Source organism: Crocodylus siamensis, chromosome 5 (assembly GCF_052110815.1).
Source record: "Crocodylus siamensis isolate JL-2025a chromosome 5, ASM5211081v1, whole genome shotgun sequence".
Taxonomy (NCBI): domain Eukaryota; kingdom Metazoa; phylum Chordata; order Crocodylia; family Crocodylidae; genus Crocodylus; species Crocodylus siamensis.
The window spans coordinates 180,100,536-180,119,852 of NC_143399.1; the positions used below are offsets into that span (position 1 = coordinate 180,100,536).

Sequence of the window (19,317 nt, forward strand, 5' to 3'; positions counted from 1 at the left end):
TTTATCAGGGGTGACCACCAGAGCGCCCCAAGGGATGACGAGGTCGAACGGTCACAAACTCCTGCAAGACCGTTTCAGGCTGGACATAAGGAAGAATTTCTTTACTGTCCGAGCCCTGAAGGTCTGGAACAGTCTGCCAGCGGAGGTGGTTCAAGGACCTACATTGAACACCTTCATGAGTAAATTGGATGCTTATCTTGCTGGGATCCTATGACCCCAGCTGACTTCCTGCCCTTTGGGCAGGGGGCTGGACTCCATGATCTCTCGAGGTCCCTTCCAGCCCTGATGTCTATGAAAAGACTGTTCCTTCTGTAAAGCCTGCATTCTGCTTGACTTGTAGTACATATTTTAAAAAAATATCTGTAACTTCATAATATTTGGTATCAGGACCTGATGACAAATATTTGCTGTGAGCAACTGCTACTTAAAAGCATTGAGTTGGCAGCACTAGGTTTGCTTGGATCTAAAAGAAACCCACCAAAAAAACAAACAATTGTGATTTAAAAAAAAAAAATGCCACTTCAGCCCTTTACAGATTACCAGTTGATTATCCGTTTAACATTTTTCAGATTGCAATTCAGAAAGAAAATTACGTTCAAAATTAAAAAATGAAAAAGCTTGGGGCTACTGAAGTCAATAGGATTTTTGTCACCGATTTCAAAGATGCTAGGATTTCATCCTAGATTAAATTAGTGTTTATGAGTGGTAATTTCAAAAAGCATTCATCACTGGTTTAACTCTGATCCTATTAAAGTCAATATGAGTTATAACAGACTTCTGGGTGAGCAGGTTTCGACTGATATTCAGAATTGGAGTCCCATTCTTAGCATATTAACTGTACTTATACCAACACAATATATCACATTCTGCACCACATATATGATGATCAAGCAGTATTCCTGAGACTCCCTACACTCTGAATTAGACTCTAATCTGAATATCTTTAATATTGATTGATTTCAAATTAACAATACAGATTATGATGTAACATGTTGTCCCCACCATTTAGAGTAATATATTTCAGTACTCTTCAGGCTGTTCTACCTGTTAACCCTCCACTGTTTCTAAATAATCCCTCAGCCTGGAACAGACCTGTAATTGTGCTACAACTATAGACTACCAGAATAAGGGCAGTTCAAACTGTGGTATGGAGAAACCTCACGTAGCAGAGAAGAGGTAATGGAAACTGGAGGTGCTATGATTCCTGATATCTAAATTTGGGAGGTGTAAGTGGTTGATACTTGGGAGGGGTGGGAAGGCACATGCATTTGAACTGTCCAAATATTTCACTGGGGGTGGGGGGGAGAGAAAAACAACAGCGAAGTGTTTCTCATAGGTCTAAAGCAGAAAAAATCCATTAGTCACAAGAAACAGCTGCCTTAGTTGCTGCCAGTTAACTATGTCTGCCACCAACTCATCAGGGCCATTATTGTAACTTATGCAGGCACACTCAAAGGGATATAGAGGGCACTATACCTAAAAATAAAATACTAGTGAATACTAAGATGAAGCAAAGCAAGACTATTAAACCCACACTGCTTGGCAGTCCTACAACAGCATAATTCAGAAGGAACTTCTCTAAGCATAAGTTTGAACATGCAGAAGAGACAGTTAATCTTTGACAGATAAATAATTAGACACCAGTTTAATTAGTCTCATAGTAGAGTGAAATGAATTTACCTATAGCAAGGCTGTCAAACTTATCTAGCCCTGTGGGCCAGATGAAGGGTGTGGGGCTAATCTGTGGGTCGGACTGGGCACAGCGACCAGTCCCATGTGGTGGATCTGGCATGTTGGGTAGTTTGGTATCAGTGCCACATGCAGTGCGTGCCCTGCTTCCCACTGACAAATGTGAGGCATGTGGGCCTGGTCTAGGGCTTATGCTCCACATGACATGGAGGCTAGCATGGAGTGTGTGCTGCATGTGGTACCCATGCCAAACTGGCCCTATGTGCTGGTCTGTGGGCCCCATCTGGACCAGCTCTGATCCACTGTGCAAAGCTGGTCCTGAATAGGCACAGCACACAAACTACCCCAAAGCACTGCATACAGTACATGTGCCAGCTCCAACTCCCATGCCTTGTGCAGCCCATGCCCCACATGTAGCATATTAAGTCAGGCTGGTTCATGCTGCATGCAGAGCTACTGGTCCGAGACTCACAGACAGCATGCAGGCAGGATGATAGGGTTGTGTGGGCCAGATCCGGCCCACAGACTGTATCTTTTAACATCCCTCAGCTATAACAAACCACATCAGTAGCTCTGATCCACTCATGGCATTTGACTGTAGATGTGCAGCTAGATCAACATGTGAATTAAAGAATGTTTTAAGTAAAAAAAAAAAAAGTTTAATTTTTTAAAAAACCTTTTTAAAAAGAACCAAAGGATTTCATTTACAAAACAAAACAAACCAAACCTAAGATTGAAATACCTAAAAGGGGTATGAGGAGATAGGAACCAATTTAGAACAACATTTTCAATAGTAAATGCCAAGGCTATATCTACAGATGTTGAGTGGGAACCTGCCCCATGTGTAATGGCCTTCTTGCATATGCATACAAGTATGGCATCAGGATTGCTATATCTATTATCCAGTTTTCACATATACATGGATGTTATCTGTGCCACTAAGGCATTCACAATTCAAAATCTGACTCAATATTAGTTATGCTAGAAAGAATGCAATGTTGCGCCACCAAGCAAAATTTATTAACCATAAATTGACAGCGCAGCAAAGGGGCAAGAAAAGTGCAAGGAGAGAGTAGAAGAAAAAAACCCAACAACTTTCTGAAGTCTCTTGCAATGAGCTTTTCATAGGGAAGAAATGAAGGGAGTTGGGTAGAGGAGAGGAAAAATGTAAAAGGAAGGGGACAGAAAAAGGAGGATTGGCACACTTACCTCTGACATTTAATCACACTACAGAACAATATTACCAGGGCTGCACATATGGAGAAGAGTATAAAAAGAGTGGAGAGGGAAGACTACCAGAACATCCAAGAAGGAAAAAGCACAGAAGGGACAGAACTGCACTAGTCATGCTTATCCTAGGACGAGCTAACAGCTAGGTAAATGAATAAGTGTAACTGCACCATACCTTTTCTTTGTCACTGGCTTCTCTAGCCACAGTAGAGCCCTGGAATAGAAAGAACGGATCTAAACATGTACATGTAACAGGATATACATGTAAAACAATAAGAGGCCAGAAGTAGGTACAGGGTTGGGTAGGGTTGGCAAAACAGTATCCTTCTGCAATCTAAAGCTGGGCAGAGGGGTGGGGGGGCAGGGGAAGGTAACCTCTGGGAGCAACGGCATTTTAATTTTCAGCTTTGCCCACAGTGGAGAAGACGCTATGTTTGCTGACAGAGTTGGTTTGAATGGTGTTTTAAAATGGTTCATGTTCAAACTAGTTAAACATGGTAGTACATTCTAACTAGCCTGCAAGAGACAAATGAAGATGTGCATGTTCTCCAGATACTAAACAGCTCAGAGCACAAACAGTCCTTAAGTGTTCAGGATGGACCTCACATAGTAGGTACTGCTGGAAAGGATGTATTACCCAAGTGCCAGAATACTGTGCCATACAGAGATGCCTGAACTCTTGTATCAGAAGCATGAGCAGAGCACCACACTTGCATGACTATACTATTTCCAGTATCTATGCTAGCTTGTTTAGAGTTTGAGTTGGGTATGTTGTCTTACATGGTACTGCATTTTTTGGTGAAGACATAGCAGGGTATCTACAACATGCACACAAAGGTCCACAACAACATCTGTATGGCACTGGCTATCCATTTGTTGCATTGTGCATAGAGTGTCTAGAAATGCCGAGGAATACACTAATGCTAGGGACCGTGAGAAGGGAAAGCAGTGTTTTCCAGTACCCAAAACGTCAGTTTTTGGTTGATCTGTAGCGATGTCTGGGAGGCTGAACAGAGGGAACAGATATAAGAACAGTAGCCATTAGCATTGTTATGGCTGCTTTACTGGGCAGGGATTGTGCTTCACTATCATAAACTACCCAACAGCCTCGTGAATACAAGTTTTTAATGTAATTAATTAACCATATTTTTTGTGATAGATACATCACACACAATACTCCCTTTCATGTAAAAAAAAAAAAAAAAAGAGGTGGTGTGGGGGAGGGGAGTCAACAATGTGAATGAGAAGTAGGTCTTAGCCACTGCCCTTACCCCAGCCCTTCGCCCTCCTGCCAGCTTTTGTGTCTATGTAGAGTGCTGCCAAATGCACAAAGAAATCAAGCTTAAAAAATGCAGACCAAAATTCTAGCAACAGTCTTTCAAAAGTACTCAGTGTTGTCTACCTCTTCTCCAATTGAAATCAATGGTAAGACTCCCATTGACTTCAGTCAGTGTACAGCTAGGGCACTGCTCAGTACTTCAAGTACTTCACTGTTTCTGATATTTGAACTATAGCAGTTACCTTAGATGTTTCTTGCACCAACAAATACAAAAAGAAAGAAAAAGATAAATTCTAAGTTGATGTCTTAAATTTTCACCTACTACAGTGGATGTGGTTCCCACAGACTTTGCAGAACGTGTAACATTGCCACTATCAACTTGTTTGATTAAAGTTCATCCTGAAAATAATTTGGTATTGGCCCAGGTCCAATACATAATTGGTATTTATACAGTGCCAACTACAAAATGGGCCTAGAGCCCTAAGGCACTACTACAAGTTAAAGATAACACATATATAAATGAGCTGCTTACTCAGTACTCTGCATTTCAAAAGAACACGTAAAATGGAATAAATCAGAAAGAAAACAACAATCCCAAACATGCAACACTAAGTAACTAAGCAGCTCAAAAAACAAACCCAACTTCCCATTTTACTCTAGAAACATGCATCTATAGCAGCTCTCCTAAAATGTGCCTTGCTGCATGCCCTAAAGGTCAGGAAATTATGGCTATGTTGGAACAGGTCTGATTATGCTGCATGCTGAGTGCAAGCCAATTTTTCTGCTCCTCTACATAAATGAGTGTTAAATTAACAATTCATCCAGCTTCTGTCTAATTTTAGACAAAAGAGTAGGAGGCACTTGGCGTAATGGTTTGACCAAAACCCAAAAGGCAGATGTGGCGGAAGTTCATAGCTATGGATGAGCAAACCAACCATCTCAAATAAAATAAGAACTGGCTCTAAACTTCAGTGCCTCTGTACTTCCAACCTTTGTCTGAAATTAGGAAGACAACAGGGCAGGGTAGCAGACCTGTGCGAATAGGGAAGTATTTGATTCAGATTCGGATTCAGCCGATTTGGAGGACAGTGATTCGATTCAGTGATTCAAATCACTGTCCCCATTTGATTTGGCTGAATCAGAATTGGAGATTCGGCGCTGATTTGGAAATTCGGATCGGCCAGGGAGAGGCAGGAACAGCTGGGCTGCTGCAGATTTTCCACAGCTCTGCCTGCCTCTCCCTGGATTGGGGAAGCCATGGAACAAACCCTCAAGGTTGTCCTGCCCGGTTGCATCCCCCACCTGGCCCCAGCCTAGTCGCAGCACTTAAAAAACAAAAAACAAAAAAAACAAAAAATGCCTCGCACTCCCTGGCTGTAGCAGGGGCTGTGGGCAGCTCTGGGGCCTCCTGACAGAGGCCCCCCATGCCGCCCCCACAGTCTGGGAATAAAAAAAACCACCAAGCTCCCCCCCCCAAAAAAATCCCCCACACTCACTGGCAGCAGTTGCAGCTGTGGGAGCTCTGGGGCCACATGGCAAAACCTTTCTGCACAGCCCCTGCTCTCCAATTTCCACCCCGCCCTGAGCCCCACCCCCAGCATCCTGGCCCAAAAAAACCCACACCCTGCACTCGCTGGCTCTGACAGCAGCGATCAGGGCCTCTGGGCACTTGTGGCAGAGCCCTCCCCATGCAGCACAGGGCAATGGGAGGCAGCAGGGATTGCCCCCCCTGCTTGGCACCTGCGTGACAGCTGCCCCATGGTGCAGGTGCAGTGCACTGATTGCGGACTGGGGGCTGTGTGGGGGGACTCTGCCAGGAGGCTCCAGAGCCCCCACAGCCCCTGATACATTCAGTGAGCGTAGGACTTTTTTTCCTTTTCTTTTTTTTTTTTCTTTTTTTCCTTTTTTTAAGTGCTGAGATTAGGCTGGGGCTGGCTGGGCAGGGCAGTCATGGGGCCTTCTCCCATGGCTCCCCCTGCCTGGGGAGAGGGAGGCACTGCCGGAGGAGCTGCAGGAGCACCTGTAACCACCTGGCTGTGCCTGCCTCTCCCCAGCTGATCCAGATGTCCAAATCGCTCCAAATCAATTTGGAGGCTTTGGATTCAATTGGACCTTTTAATGTGTCTCCTGATTCGATTCAGATTCAGAGATTCGGCTGCAAAATCGGGCCAAATCTCCTCTGAATTGAATCGGTGACTGAAGCGTTGTACAGGCCTACAGGGTAGCACCTGAGGGCACTTGTACACGGGCTCCAGGGGAGCAGCATCTTATGTTTGAGCGTCCCCATACTTAAAAATGGTGGTGAGGGCACTTGAACTAAAGCTCGTTCAAAAAGCTTTATTTCAAGCACCCCTGAAACCATTTTTAAGTGCAGGGATGCTGAAACACAAGATGTAGGAGACTGCTGGAGCATGGTAATTACCATACTTAAACAGACTCATTTAATCTAACAGGAATACAACACAAGGAGAGTATTTACTTGAATAATTCCAAACAGGTCAAGAAATATTGGTAATCATGACACCTTTTTCTGAACATATCAGAAGTCACTGTTTAAGTATCTGGACTTTTAGATATGCATCCAAATTGAACTTCCCAAAATATTTTGTAATTCACCTCTCACCACTTTAACCAAGGGATGGTTCACTGATTCTTTGTCACCCATCTGGAAGATCACCAAAATGTGCCTGTTCATAGTTAACTTGATTCTATAAATCAAGGTACTGCTCATATAATTTAGTTTACCAGAGGTATACTAAGGGCAAGGTGTAGGTATCCCTATCAGAGAGAAAAAGTAAGTATTCCTCTGCCATACAATATTTCCTTCCTCTTCCCCCTTCTCCCCAACTCTGTTCCAACAAAGCTAGACACTGATAAGCCAGTTCTTGACCATACCACAGTCAGCTCTAAGAAATCTGCATTAGTTTAACATGCAAGAAACTTTTTTTTTAGTTGTGATTTAGCACCAATTGATGGGGCAGAACTAAATTTTGGAGTGAAGTTGTAGACACACTTGCATAGTAAAATATGTGGAAATTAGATTTACTAAAATGTGTAGAAAGAAGGGAAGGTTTTGGGGATGAGGTTAGAATAAGATGCCCCAAAACAAGAGAGCTGGGAAAACATATTTTGGAACCAAGATAAAACATGCTTGATGTAGTACAAGCAACATCTACTGTAACATTCAGTTATAATGTGTACCTGAATGAAATACCACTGTAAAAGCCAAATGAGTGCTGCACATTTCTAGTCTATACCACTAAAGGGGTACTATTACCCCTTGAAAAAAAGAGCTCTGAAAAGTAAGCTGTGGCACCAACACACTGTTGATCAAGGACACGCAGCAGTCAGGAGGTTTGCATCACCATATTTTTCCTCATAGTTTTAGCTTCAACCATTAGACTTAGTTATATTTAGCAAACACTCTTCTAAACCACTTCTTTAAAACATGCACAATACAGCTAAAATGGCATTGCATGAACTTCTTTTTTTTTTTTTATAGTGCAACTAACCACAAAGCTTTTTTTTCTTTTTCTTTTAGAAGTAACCCACGTAACTTTTGAGCAATAATATTAATTTAATAAAGTGGTTAGATTTTCCAGCAACCAACATCAAAAGCAAAATACATCAAAAACCAACCAGCTTTAATAATTCCATTAATGACTTTCAGCTACTTTAACAGTTATTTATATTCAAAAAAATTTCTTACCTTTAAATCATACTTTCTATAAACAGATAAACGATGGCTGAACACATTTCTTGTAACAATCATATATACCTCAACTCCATCAACAGTAAGCCTGTACATGCCCAAAAACTGGGGAAGAAGTGTATTCCCATGACACTCCACAATAAACTGTGGGGGGGACACAAAAAATAAACAAAAATTATTATTGTTTTAAAAATCATACACAGATACAGAGATACTTGCATACAGGACATGAGCACCATGCGTGTGGATATACAAACAACTGAAAAATCAAAGTGTCCATCTGGTATCCAAATAAAAAGCACTGTCATTGTTCTGAATGGTTTGCCTATTTTACTTGTAGGTAAAAGTAAAAAAAATCCTTTTATACTGACATTTACATTACGTTACATGACCATTCTCTTCATTTTCCAAGCACAAAGCATGCCAGACAGCCTGATTTTCACACAAGGGAAAAGGCCTTTCAAATTCCACTCTATTTTATTTTGTGCTCCAAAGTACTGCAATGTGCTTTAATTTATGAGCTTTTTAGCGAAGAGGCTTAGAAAAAGTTTCTCCAATACTTGTCTAGTTTTGTAGAGATTAGTGCCATCAAAACAAAAGATCAAAAAGTTGACAGACAATTCCCACTTCTGGATTACCAAGTCTACTACCAGGTGGGGAGTTGTGTAAAATGCTCATTTAAAAAAAAATTAAAAACCTTTTTGCTTCCTCAGGACCTGTCCCCTCATTCATCACATACTACCCTTGAAGAGACCATCACTTGCATAGAAACACTATCCATCACGGTTCTAATATCATCTGCCTCTGAGTAGTTGAGAGTCTTGTAGGAAGTGCTAGAAAAGTAAGCATGAAAAAGCACTGAATTTATTGGGGTGGGGGAAAGTAATTAGAGAAAGGATGAAAAGTTTGTTTTGAGCATAAAGGTGTGTAATTACAATGAAAACTAAACTAAAAGTTAAATTTGAAAAGCTACCTCACATTGTCTGGAAAATGGATGTGAAAGAAGAATTAAGCGCCACAAACTGAAACAATGTAGAAGAAATCACAACATTTCTCTCCCCATCTTTTTACTTTTAGTCCAACTTTTGATGTTGGAATTCAGGGTTGGGCAGGGAGGGAAGAAAAATCAAAACCTACTGGACAGGAGACCGAAGAAGTTACCCACAGCTTCTACTGAATGCAGAACTATTAAGCAGCCTCTGGGAAATGCTGAACCTTCTGTCTTTTTTTGCATTCAACATAACCAGGGATCCAGGTTTTCTGTTTGCTACAGAAAAACATGCATTTTCTCATTTGAAGGAGAAAAATGCAGATTTTCCTCTTTAAATGAGAAACCCATGGGAAATCACAGGTTTTCCCTTGCAGGCTGGCAGCCTTCCAGCCTGCAAGGAGGTGCTTGGGGCTGGGGGGAGGGGAGAGCAGTGAGGGGCTTGGGAGTGAGGAGCAACGGCAGGGGCAGAGCACTGGCATATCAGGGTTGCTCAGTGCCACAAAGCAGCAGGGGGAAAGCTACCTCCTGGTAAGTGAAGAGGGCAAGAGGAGCTCTGATTTTGCATGATAAAAAACACCCAAAATCAAACATCAAAATACGTAAGTATTTCGAATTTTTAAACAGAGAAAAGCAGGATCCCTGAACATAACTGTGGCTGTCAGAACACTGTCTTATAAAATGCAGGAGAGATTTGAGACCAAGGGCCACATCTGCCTGAACAACCCAGGAGGAATGTAGGTGCCTCAATCACAAAAAGGAGTAAAAAATGACCCTATTCAACAACCACAAGACACTTTGGCCTGAAAATTATCCTTAGGCATCCAAAACCTGGCTACCAAGCATGCTTAAAAGCAATCCAGGTTGGCCAACCCAACATGTCTAGCTCTTCTTTAAACCCCCTGAAGTCCAAATTGGTGCTCAGAAATGACTAAACTACCTAAGCCCCTCATAACTTAAGCCAGGGCAGAGCATGTCTAACAACTGATGTCGAAAAAGGAAGCTTGCAGCTCCATAAAAGATGAAGATGGTAAGAGGACTTGCTCAAGATATGGCAAACCTAGGTGCTAGGCCCTCTTTGGCCTCAGGACACTCAAACCTGATACTGGTATTTATGTACATGCAACCAAATTCTCTTTACCTTGGGAGGAAAAACCTGCAGCATCCTTATAGGCTCGGCAGTGCTACGTTGGATAGCACTACAGAAGAAAGAGACTTGGGGGTCATCATTGACCACAAGATGAACATGAGCCTGCAATGCGATGCTGCGGCTAGTAAAGCGACCAAAACGCTGGCTTGCATCCATAGATGCTTCTCGAGCAAATCCCGGGACGTCATTCTCCCCTTGTACTCGGCCTTGGTGAGGCCACAGCTGGAGTACTGTGTCCAGTTTTGGGCTCCACAATTCAAAAAGGATGTGGAGAAGCTTGAGAGAGTCCAGAGGAGAGCCACGCGCATGATCAGAGGTCAGGAAAACAGATCTTACGATGACAGGCTGAGAGCCATGGGACTCTTTAGCCTGGAAAAGCGTAGGCTCAGGGGTGATCTGATGGCCACCTATAAGTTTATCAGGGGTGACCACCAGGATCTGGGGGAACGTTTGTTCACCAGAGCGCCCCAAGGGATGACGAGGTCGAACGGTCACAAACTCCTGCAAGACCGTTTCAGGCTGGACATAAGGAAGAATTTCTTTACTGTCCGAGCCCTCAAGGTCTGGAACAGTCTGCCAGCGGAGGTGGTTCAAGCACCTACATTGAACACCTTCAGGAGTAAATTGGATGCTTATCTTGCTGGGATCCTATGACCCCAGCTGACTTCCTGCCCTTTGGGCAGGGGGCTGGACTCGATCTCCCGAGGTCCCTTCCAGCCCTAATGTCTATGAAATTTATGAAAAGTCTGATATTACTTGTTGGGAAAAAAAGGTTCAAAACAATACAATACTGAAAACAATCTAGTCCAGCAAGAACTAAAGTAGGTGAACAGGAAGGCTTGAACCTACTGACCACGAGTTAGACAAATTATGAATAGGAACAAAACCACAGGCCGAAAGCGAAGGCTGAAAAGGGTGATGGCATCATGAAATATTGTATGAGCACTGATCTTTAAGGAGAATATTTTAACATTCAGCAGCCATTTTAGCAGTTACAAAGAATAAGTTACTTATTATAGACTCATTATTACTTTATTTTAGGGTATATTACTCAATTTAGCCACAACCCAGTCAGGGTTGGCCCAGCCCCACAGACAGAGTAGGTGATGGGGAGAGGGTATCTACCAGTCCCTCTCTTGTGGGGCAGGGTCCCCTAAATCCTGGGTAGGGTCTCCCCTAACCTGGGATCAGTGTGGCTCTGGTGGCGGGCCCACTGCACATGCACGCAGTTTAAAAAAGCCTGCCAAAGCAAAAAAAAACCTGGTCAGGCTCCGGGGGCAGTGAGAGACGTGTGGGTGCAAGCCTGCTGCACCCCGCTCCCCGAAGCTCCCCCCCAGCAGCCGCAGAGCACCCTGCCGACACCCAGCACAGCCGGAGGTAAGCTGGGCCCATGGTGAGAGGGGATTAGGGAGCCACGTGACCAGAGCCTCGCAAACAGGCATGCTTGTCTGCCTGATGTGTGAGTTAGTGTGGAGTTTGCCCAGGAGAGCCAGTGGGAAGCCCGAGGCCCTGCCTTTGTTCCCTAGGGAAGGAAGCAGCCGGCCTCCTAGATGCATCATGTGGATGGGCACCCGTCGCAACCCTCAGGGTCTCCGGCCTCCCCCTCTGGCGCCTCAGAGGCCTCCACCCAGACTGAGCCCACGGTTCTGGGCTCCACACAGACAGAGCCTCTAGCTCCTGGCTGCAGGGGCTGCCTGTCACTGTTTCAGGCTCTGGGGCCTGGGAGCGTGGCCACCTCCCTTTGTGAGGTCTGCTTCCTTTTGGGGTCTCTGACACTCCAGCTGGAGGAGCTCCAGGCCACAGTCCAAAGACTGTGTGCCATCAGGGATGGTGAGCAGGAGACAGACTCCTACTGCCAGGCCCTTCTTCCCTAGAGGTGGAGGGCAGACCAAGGTCTCCTTCCAGGACTAGAGAGGACTTGGGGACCTCCCACTCTGTCCAGCCAAGGGGATGGACCAAGGTGTTCAAGGGCCCCAAGGCCCGCCGCACCAAGGTCCCCGCCTGGCTGGAGCTTTGCAACAGGTATGAACCTCTTGCAGTCCCAGCAGAGCCTGCCAAGCTGCCAGCTCCTGCAGGCAACACAGGCTCAACTGTAGCTACTGCCCCTGCTCTCCTTAAGACAAAACGTGACCTGTTTGTCGTGGGAGACTCCATCCTGAGGGGGCAATCTGCCACCTGACCCCTTAGCCTGGGAAGTCTGCTTCCTGGGAGCCCGTATCCAAGGTATCGCAGAGAGGATCCCCAAGCTCCTCCAGCCCACTGACCATTACTCTGTGCTCCTTATCCATGTGAGCACCAATGACACAGCTTGAAGCAATCCCAGCTGGGTCATGAAATGCTACAGGGATTTCGGAGTGGGGCTTAAGGAGTTGGGGGTGCAGGTGGTGTTTTCTTTGATCCTCTCAGTTTTGGGCTACAGGCTGTGGAGGGAGAGGAGGATCGAGGTAGTGAACCAAAGACTGCAGCGCTAGTGTCATCGGAAAGGCTCTGGCTTCCATGACCATAGACCACTCTTTGGTGAGAGAGGCAGCGAGCTGCTGAGACGGGATGGCCTTCACACCTCTCTCCACTGGGGAGGAGGCTACGCTGGCTAGCACTATGGACGAAAGGGACTTGGGGGTCATGATTGACCACACGGTGAACATGAGTCTTCAATATGATACTGCTGCTAGTAAGTGAGCAAAATGCTGGCTTGCATCCTTCTCAAGCAAATCCCAGGATGTCATTCTCCCGTTGTACTCGGCCTTGGTGTGGCCGCAGCTGGAGTACTGCATCCAGTTTTGGGCTCCACAATTCAAAAAGGATGTGGAGAAACTTGAGAGAGTCCAGAGAAGAGCCACACACATGATCAGAGGTCAGGAAAACAGACCTTCTGATGAGAGGCTGAGAGCTATGGGACTCTTTAGCCTGGAAAAATACAGGCTCAGGGGTGATCTGGTGGCTGCCTATAAGTTTATAAGGGGTGCTCACCGGGATCTGGGGGAATGTTTGTTCACTACAGCGCCCCAAGGGATGACAAGGTTGTAAACTCCTCCAAGACTTTTTCAGGCTGGACATAAGGAAGAGCTTCTTTACTGTCTGAGCCCCCAAGGTCTGGAATAGCTTGCTACCAGAGGTGGTTCAAGCACCTACCTTGAAGGTCTTCAAGACACATTTGGATGCTTATCTTGCTGGGATCCTATGACCCCAGCTGGCTTCCTGTCCCTGGGGAAGGGGGTTGGACTTGATGATCTTCCGAGGTCCCTTCCAGCCCTAATGTCTATGAAATCCAGGAAATCTCTCCCTTATATATAAACATGAAATTCGCTCTCAGCACCACAGAATCACATCAATAATATGAATACTGAAGTTATAGAAAACTTTAAACCAATTTAAAAGTAACCCCACATTATTTCCAAAACTACTTCCATGATTTTCTTCTGTTTCTCCTTGTGGTCCTAAAATACATTTTAAGCAAACGTTATATTTGTGCTCTAGCAGGTTGGGAGTTGCGATATAACATTTTATACATATTTTCTCTCTACTGGGATAGTTGTTTTCCACAGTTTGAAAAAACCAAACATTCTTTTTGCAGTAGAATTTTTGGGTTGTAGAATTTCAGACCATTCCATTGTTTAAAACGGGGGTGTCCAACCTTTTTAAATGTGGGGCCGGATCATGAACTTTTTATCACCCAGTGGGCTCATATTCAAAGACCTCACAGGAAGCAGTATCACATCACGCCCCCCCAAAGAAAGTACAGTGTTTACTTTTGTTTCCTGTCACAGCACCTTGGGTCTCAGAAAATGGCTTGGATGGCCACATGTTGGACAAGCCTGGTTTAAAAGGAATGTAATCTATTTATATTTTCAAAGTCCCTATAACTTCAGAAAGAAAATATGGTTACTGTCATCATTTTACAGATATAAAGTCAGAAAGAATGAGATCTAAATATCCCAATTCTTAGGCCAGCACACTTGCCGCTGGACCTTCCTATTTCTCATGGTAGTTGGGCCATAGTTTGAAAACCAAGTTCTGATACTAAATCTGCAATTAACTGTCTGTGACTCAGCATCACTGTTTATAAAACAACAATGGTGTTATCACTGCCTACTGGCAAAGTATTCACTGGAATTTTAAAACAAGTATGGCCCACTCCCTGGAAATCACATCACACATAGCAGGATGCAAACAGTTTTGTTTCATGAAATTCACAAGGGGAACAGCTTCTGAATGAAATTACTCTCACGCCTTATTTATATCTAGGACTAAAACTGGCGGTAGGGCTAAGACTAACTACTTTGTTTTAATATGACTCTACCAGAAGAATTCTTTGTCATCTCACCTCCATCTAGTATAGGTCAACGGACACTAGGAAAATTGCAAGAACTGATGTCCAGTTGACTAAAGAGGAAGTGGCAAGGCCACTTCAGAGTATTTCTTCTTAAAGGAGAGCAACTTTTTGAAGTCCTACTTGCTGCTGCTTGTGGACATTTGTAACATTGCCACTTAGCAAAATAATACTAACGTAACCCCAAGTTTTCCATTTTAGCTTTAATTATCTTGATGAGAAGACTCAAAGGAAAAAGGAAGGAATGCCACTTGCATTCATAATCTATGAAGTTGATCTGGAACTTCCTACCTGTGAAACTATCAATCCCTCATATCTGCATCTCAGAGGAGACAAAATGAGTCATTTGTTTGGGTCGGAGCCCAGCAGGACTCACTAGTGACTGTGCTTGGCAGATTTTCAATTTGTCCATCTTAATATAAATGAAGAAGCAATTTAGTCACCTCATGTTGCTTTTTAGAAATGCTTTCCTGAAGTTTCCCCATTGAGAGCTGCAGTAAAAGTGAGCCTAGAAAATAAGCCAGTACAAGCTTAGTAGGACTGTTTAATTTCAGTGAAAGAAAAAAGCTTCACTCTTTTAATAAGAAAGGTTATTTTTTAAAGAAAATATGAAAAACAATTCCATCAAGTAACTTGGCTATACTGCTTAGCTAACTACTTAGCTACAAATTCCATGCCTTTATTTGTAGGAGCATAAAATCAAATTTCTTATATTTCTATTATTCATTTTTTTCATATTGCACTGGACAATTATTTTCCATAGATTTTTATGCACAGCAGAAAGACTGTACTACATCTAATGAAACAATATATCACCAGCTACGGGCCATTTAGCCAGCTGTGCATTAGAATACAGTTTTAGACAGAGTCCATATAATTGCTTCTTGAACACATCTTAAAAGGTAAAAGGAGTAGGAAATGTTTGTTTGTTATCTAAAATCTTCCTTTATGTTGTATAAACACAGCTTTAGGGTACCCCTTGGCTCAAAATACTCCTTTTTCTGCCTCTTTTTCCATTAGGAATAGCAGCAGTTCCTGGCTTCCTTCTTTTTACAGTAGGACTCTAGTAGTTAAGCTGTGAATGGGTCTTAAATGTAATTGCAGTGGTAAATAATTGTGCTCTTTCCAGCTCTTCTATGATTTATAAAAGCATGTCTAAGGGCTTTTCCTCCTCAAAATATTTTGTGGAACAACAGATAAAATGACATCCCAGAAGGTTAAAATCCTGATTCCACTAGATTTTCTCCAGCTGAAGTTCCTTTCGTTGTCACTAGAAAATGCCTCCCTCCACCTTTTTTTTTGTTAGTTTAGCTTGAATCCTCTCTTGTACCTCTAGCACTGTTTCACTGTCCCCCTTCCTAAATTGTGTAGCCTGTGTGTTCTTGGCATGGTTTGCTTGACCATCTCTCTTACTTTATTTATCTCTTCCCACTTCTTTCTTTGCTCTTTCCTGCTTCTGCTTTCTACATTGTCATTGTCTCCATTTTTATTTTGCTTCTTTATTTCCTTCACCTACCTACCTCCAGTTTCCCATCTCGCTCTCCCCTGTGCTGGTGCTGACTAGGCATTCTCCCTCCCTCTCCACTGCACTATAATAATGCTACTCAATATAGGTGGTCTGTTGCCATAGAAACAGCAGGCAGTACAGCAGGTACCAGTTCTAAGTACAATTATTGGGGAAAGCAAGAGAATATGTAGTCAGTAGGGGTAGCAAGCTCATACCAGAAAGGAGGCTATAATTCAGAGTAATTTTGTAACTTGTGGTCGCATAACCTTAGAATATCTGCCCATTAGAAATTTTATATGGCTCTTGCTCAGGTTTCAGTTACAGAAAACTTGGGTTCTAGTTTCCTGGCTTGTTTAAGTTCTATGCATGTAATATTAGAGGGTCACTGATTAGAGACAAATAACTCTGGCAGCTGGGATGAGCACCCCGGTTATCCCTCAGTGGGCCATTCAGGCTCCCTTCTTGTTCTTTTTTGACCACAAAATCTTGCATTCTTAACTGCCCAGTAGTGCACCTTCAGCAGCCTTCTCACACTACTAAATCCCATTGCCCATTTGTAGAATTATAGAATAATAATAAATTACATTTAAGCTTGTGCTGTGTCTTTTCAAAGGATAGTCGATAGTTGTCATAAGATCTGGCTTTTTTTTCCTGTGTCATTCAAGAATAACCCAGTATGGCTCGTGATTCATCAGAACCAGGTGTCAGGGGATTATGAACTATGCTTATGGAAACTCTCTATGTTTTACTATTGTGGAAATGCTTCTACATACAATGTGAAGCTGCTCTATCAAGTATAACTGTACTTCCAAAAGTTTGTCAGACACTTACATCTTAGTCAAGTTAGAAAACTTATTATATATGGATTTGCCAAATGTATGCTGTGAAATGATCTGATCATCTAAAACAGGGATGTCAAAATCTGGCTCTGTGGACTGGATGACAGCTGCTATGATGGCCTGTGGGCTGGATCAAGACCAGGCACTGGAGCCAGCCTGAAGGGCTGGACTGGCACAAAGTCACATGCAGTATGTGCCACATTCTAGCCCCCTACATGCAGCATATTGACATCACTCTAAGACTTTTGCTGCATGTGGTGTGGAGGCTGGAGTTGGGGGCACAGGTGCTGCATGCAGCAGCATAGGGGATCCAGGGTGTGGGCTGCAAGAGGTGCCCATGCCAGACCAGCCTTGCACACTGGCTCCAGGGCCAGTCTCAATCCATCTGTGTGAACTGGAGCCAGCATACAGGGATAATCCAGCACTGATGCTGCATGCAACACATGCACTGGCTCCACACACCACATGCTGTCCAAGAACAATGGAATGGATCACTGGACTCCAGATCAGGGGTGTCAAACACAGCCCATGAAGTAAGAGACATGAAAAAGGATGCCTGAAATTTAAGGTCAAAGTTTAAGTCAAAGCCTAATTTTAGCAGAAATATTTTTCCTTAATCTTTAAATAAATGTTGGGGGGGGTAGGGGAGGGAGCTAAAACAATCTTTCAGAAACCTACTCAAACAAATGCAGAAGCCAAGGGAAAAGTAAAAAGGAGGTAACACAATCAAAACTCCAGTAGGCCTCAGCTACAGTAAACTCTGGTCAGCTTGCCTATAAGATAATTTACCACTACAGTTTAATTTGCCGCTGGTATGATTTTCTACCACTGCACTCTTGGCCCTACTTGAAGGTTCTGGTCACTAGTGAATAATATGCTGTTATTTGGACACCTCTTGGAGTGGCAAATTAACCACAACTTTTTGTATTTTGTCACAAGAATCAGAGGAATTGATATAAGGTGCTTCTGTTTACATACATGAATATCACTTGGTCTTTTTATTTTAACGAGAGAATGATTCTCCTCCTGAAGCTTTTGCAACCCAAGTGTCAACTCATTCTGCAAATGATGAGAATAGTGAAATGGAATAGGATGGTCAAATTCCCTTTTACTTTCAAAGCTGCATGAAATGCTTAAGACACACAAGCAGCAAAGATTAAATGACACATATGCAGTGTACTAGCTGGCTGTCATCTGCCTGTCACCTTGCCATGGAATGGGAAAACATGATGCTGCACATGATTAGGCACCTCTGTAGTCTCACTGATTTCAATGACAATTTGTGAGAGCAGAAGTTATTCACGTGCTTTAGAGCCTACGTCTTTGTTATTCCAAAACCCTGTAAGCATAAATAGCATTTTTGTCTACTTAAGTGTAAAGGAAAATCCAATCCTTAGTGTTCACATGAATTGGACCTAGGGTCTGAAAAGGGCTGCAAGACCTTTCAGAATGAAAGCTATACCAGAGATGTTAACATGCACATTCACACCCCAATAACAGCTTTTTTCCTGGCTTGTTCAGTGTTAATGTTCTGAAATGTTACAATAACAAGCAGTGGACTCTAAAAAAAATCGTCTTAAAGGGGCATGGTCAGTTTAACAATGTAGTGCGGGGGTGGTTATCACGCTTTTGCATCTATAATAGCCTCCTTCTCAGCGTAGTAAAGGACGAGATAATTTTGAGAAGTTTCTTTTATTAAATATTAAAACCCTGATTTTTTTGCAACCATATAGCGTCTGATTCTGTCACCCTTACACACTCCTCCTTTCTCTATGGCAGGGCCCTTTAAAAATCAGTGGAATTACAGAGGCACTACAGAGAACAAGGACAAAGTGGCCTCTGGTTAGTAGCAGGCCCAGGTTTTACTGATTTGCATGAGTTTAAATGGCTATGCTAGTTAGCTTTCGAAAGTAGCTACAAGCATCTGTAGTAGTTGTTCTTATAATATTTTCATATATGCCCCCACACAATGTGTATGACCTACTGAATGGGATCCAATGATTTCACATCTCAATAAAAAAGTTCAGTTTAAAATATCAGTTGAATAATTAGGACTGCTTCACCAGTATTGTAATTGGTTCAACACAACTGCGGATTTTAAAAAAGCAAGACAAAAGAAAATATTTCATCATATATGAAGTTTAATGGGCATATGTAAAAGCTGTTACAAGCAACTGCCTTGGAAAACAGCATGATCTTTATTTGTTAGTCTTTATTGTCTGGATTATGATAGGACTTGGGGGTCTAAACCATAGGCCAGGACTCCACTGTCCAGTAAAATTCAGAACAAAGATGGTCCTTGCTACAAGTTTACAATCTCAGTATACAACATGCGGGGTAGGGACAGAAGTTGCACATAACTGGTTTAAGTGATCAGAAATTGGTTTAAACCTGTAATAGAACATACGTTCAGTGCACATAAACCAGTTTCAAACCTGGTTGAATGTAGTACCAGATTTAACAGATTTGGATCAAACCAGTTTGAGACTTCTGTTCAAATCCCTTCCTGGTTCAAGTTAAATCACTGTTCCCCAGCATCCCAGCATGCCTTTAAGTCCTGATCAGGGCCGTGCTGCCTGCTCTAGAGAGCAGG

The 19,317-nt window shown here is 43.1% G+C and overlaps 1 protein-coding gene across 2 annotated transcripts in view; it reads right to left on the reverse strand.

Moving 5' to 3' along the window:
* Positions 1–19,317, reverse strand: part of PIP4K2A (phosphatidylinositol-5-phosphate 4-kinase type 2 alpha) — a 200,431-nt gene that overhangs the window by 38,267 nt on the left and 142,847 nt on the right. For both annotated transcript variants that reach the window (XM_090047319.1, XM_090047318.1), the window contains 2 exons: positions 7,908–8,054; positions 3,095–3,133 (listed from right to left, as the gene is read on the reverse strand). In XM_090047319.1, coding sequence (XP_089903445.1) covers positions 3,095–3,133; positions 7,908–8,054 — 186 coding nt within the window. The remainder of the gene's footprint in view (positions 1–3,094; positions 3,134–7,907; positions 8,055–19,317) is intronic.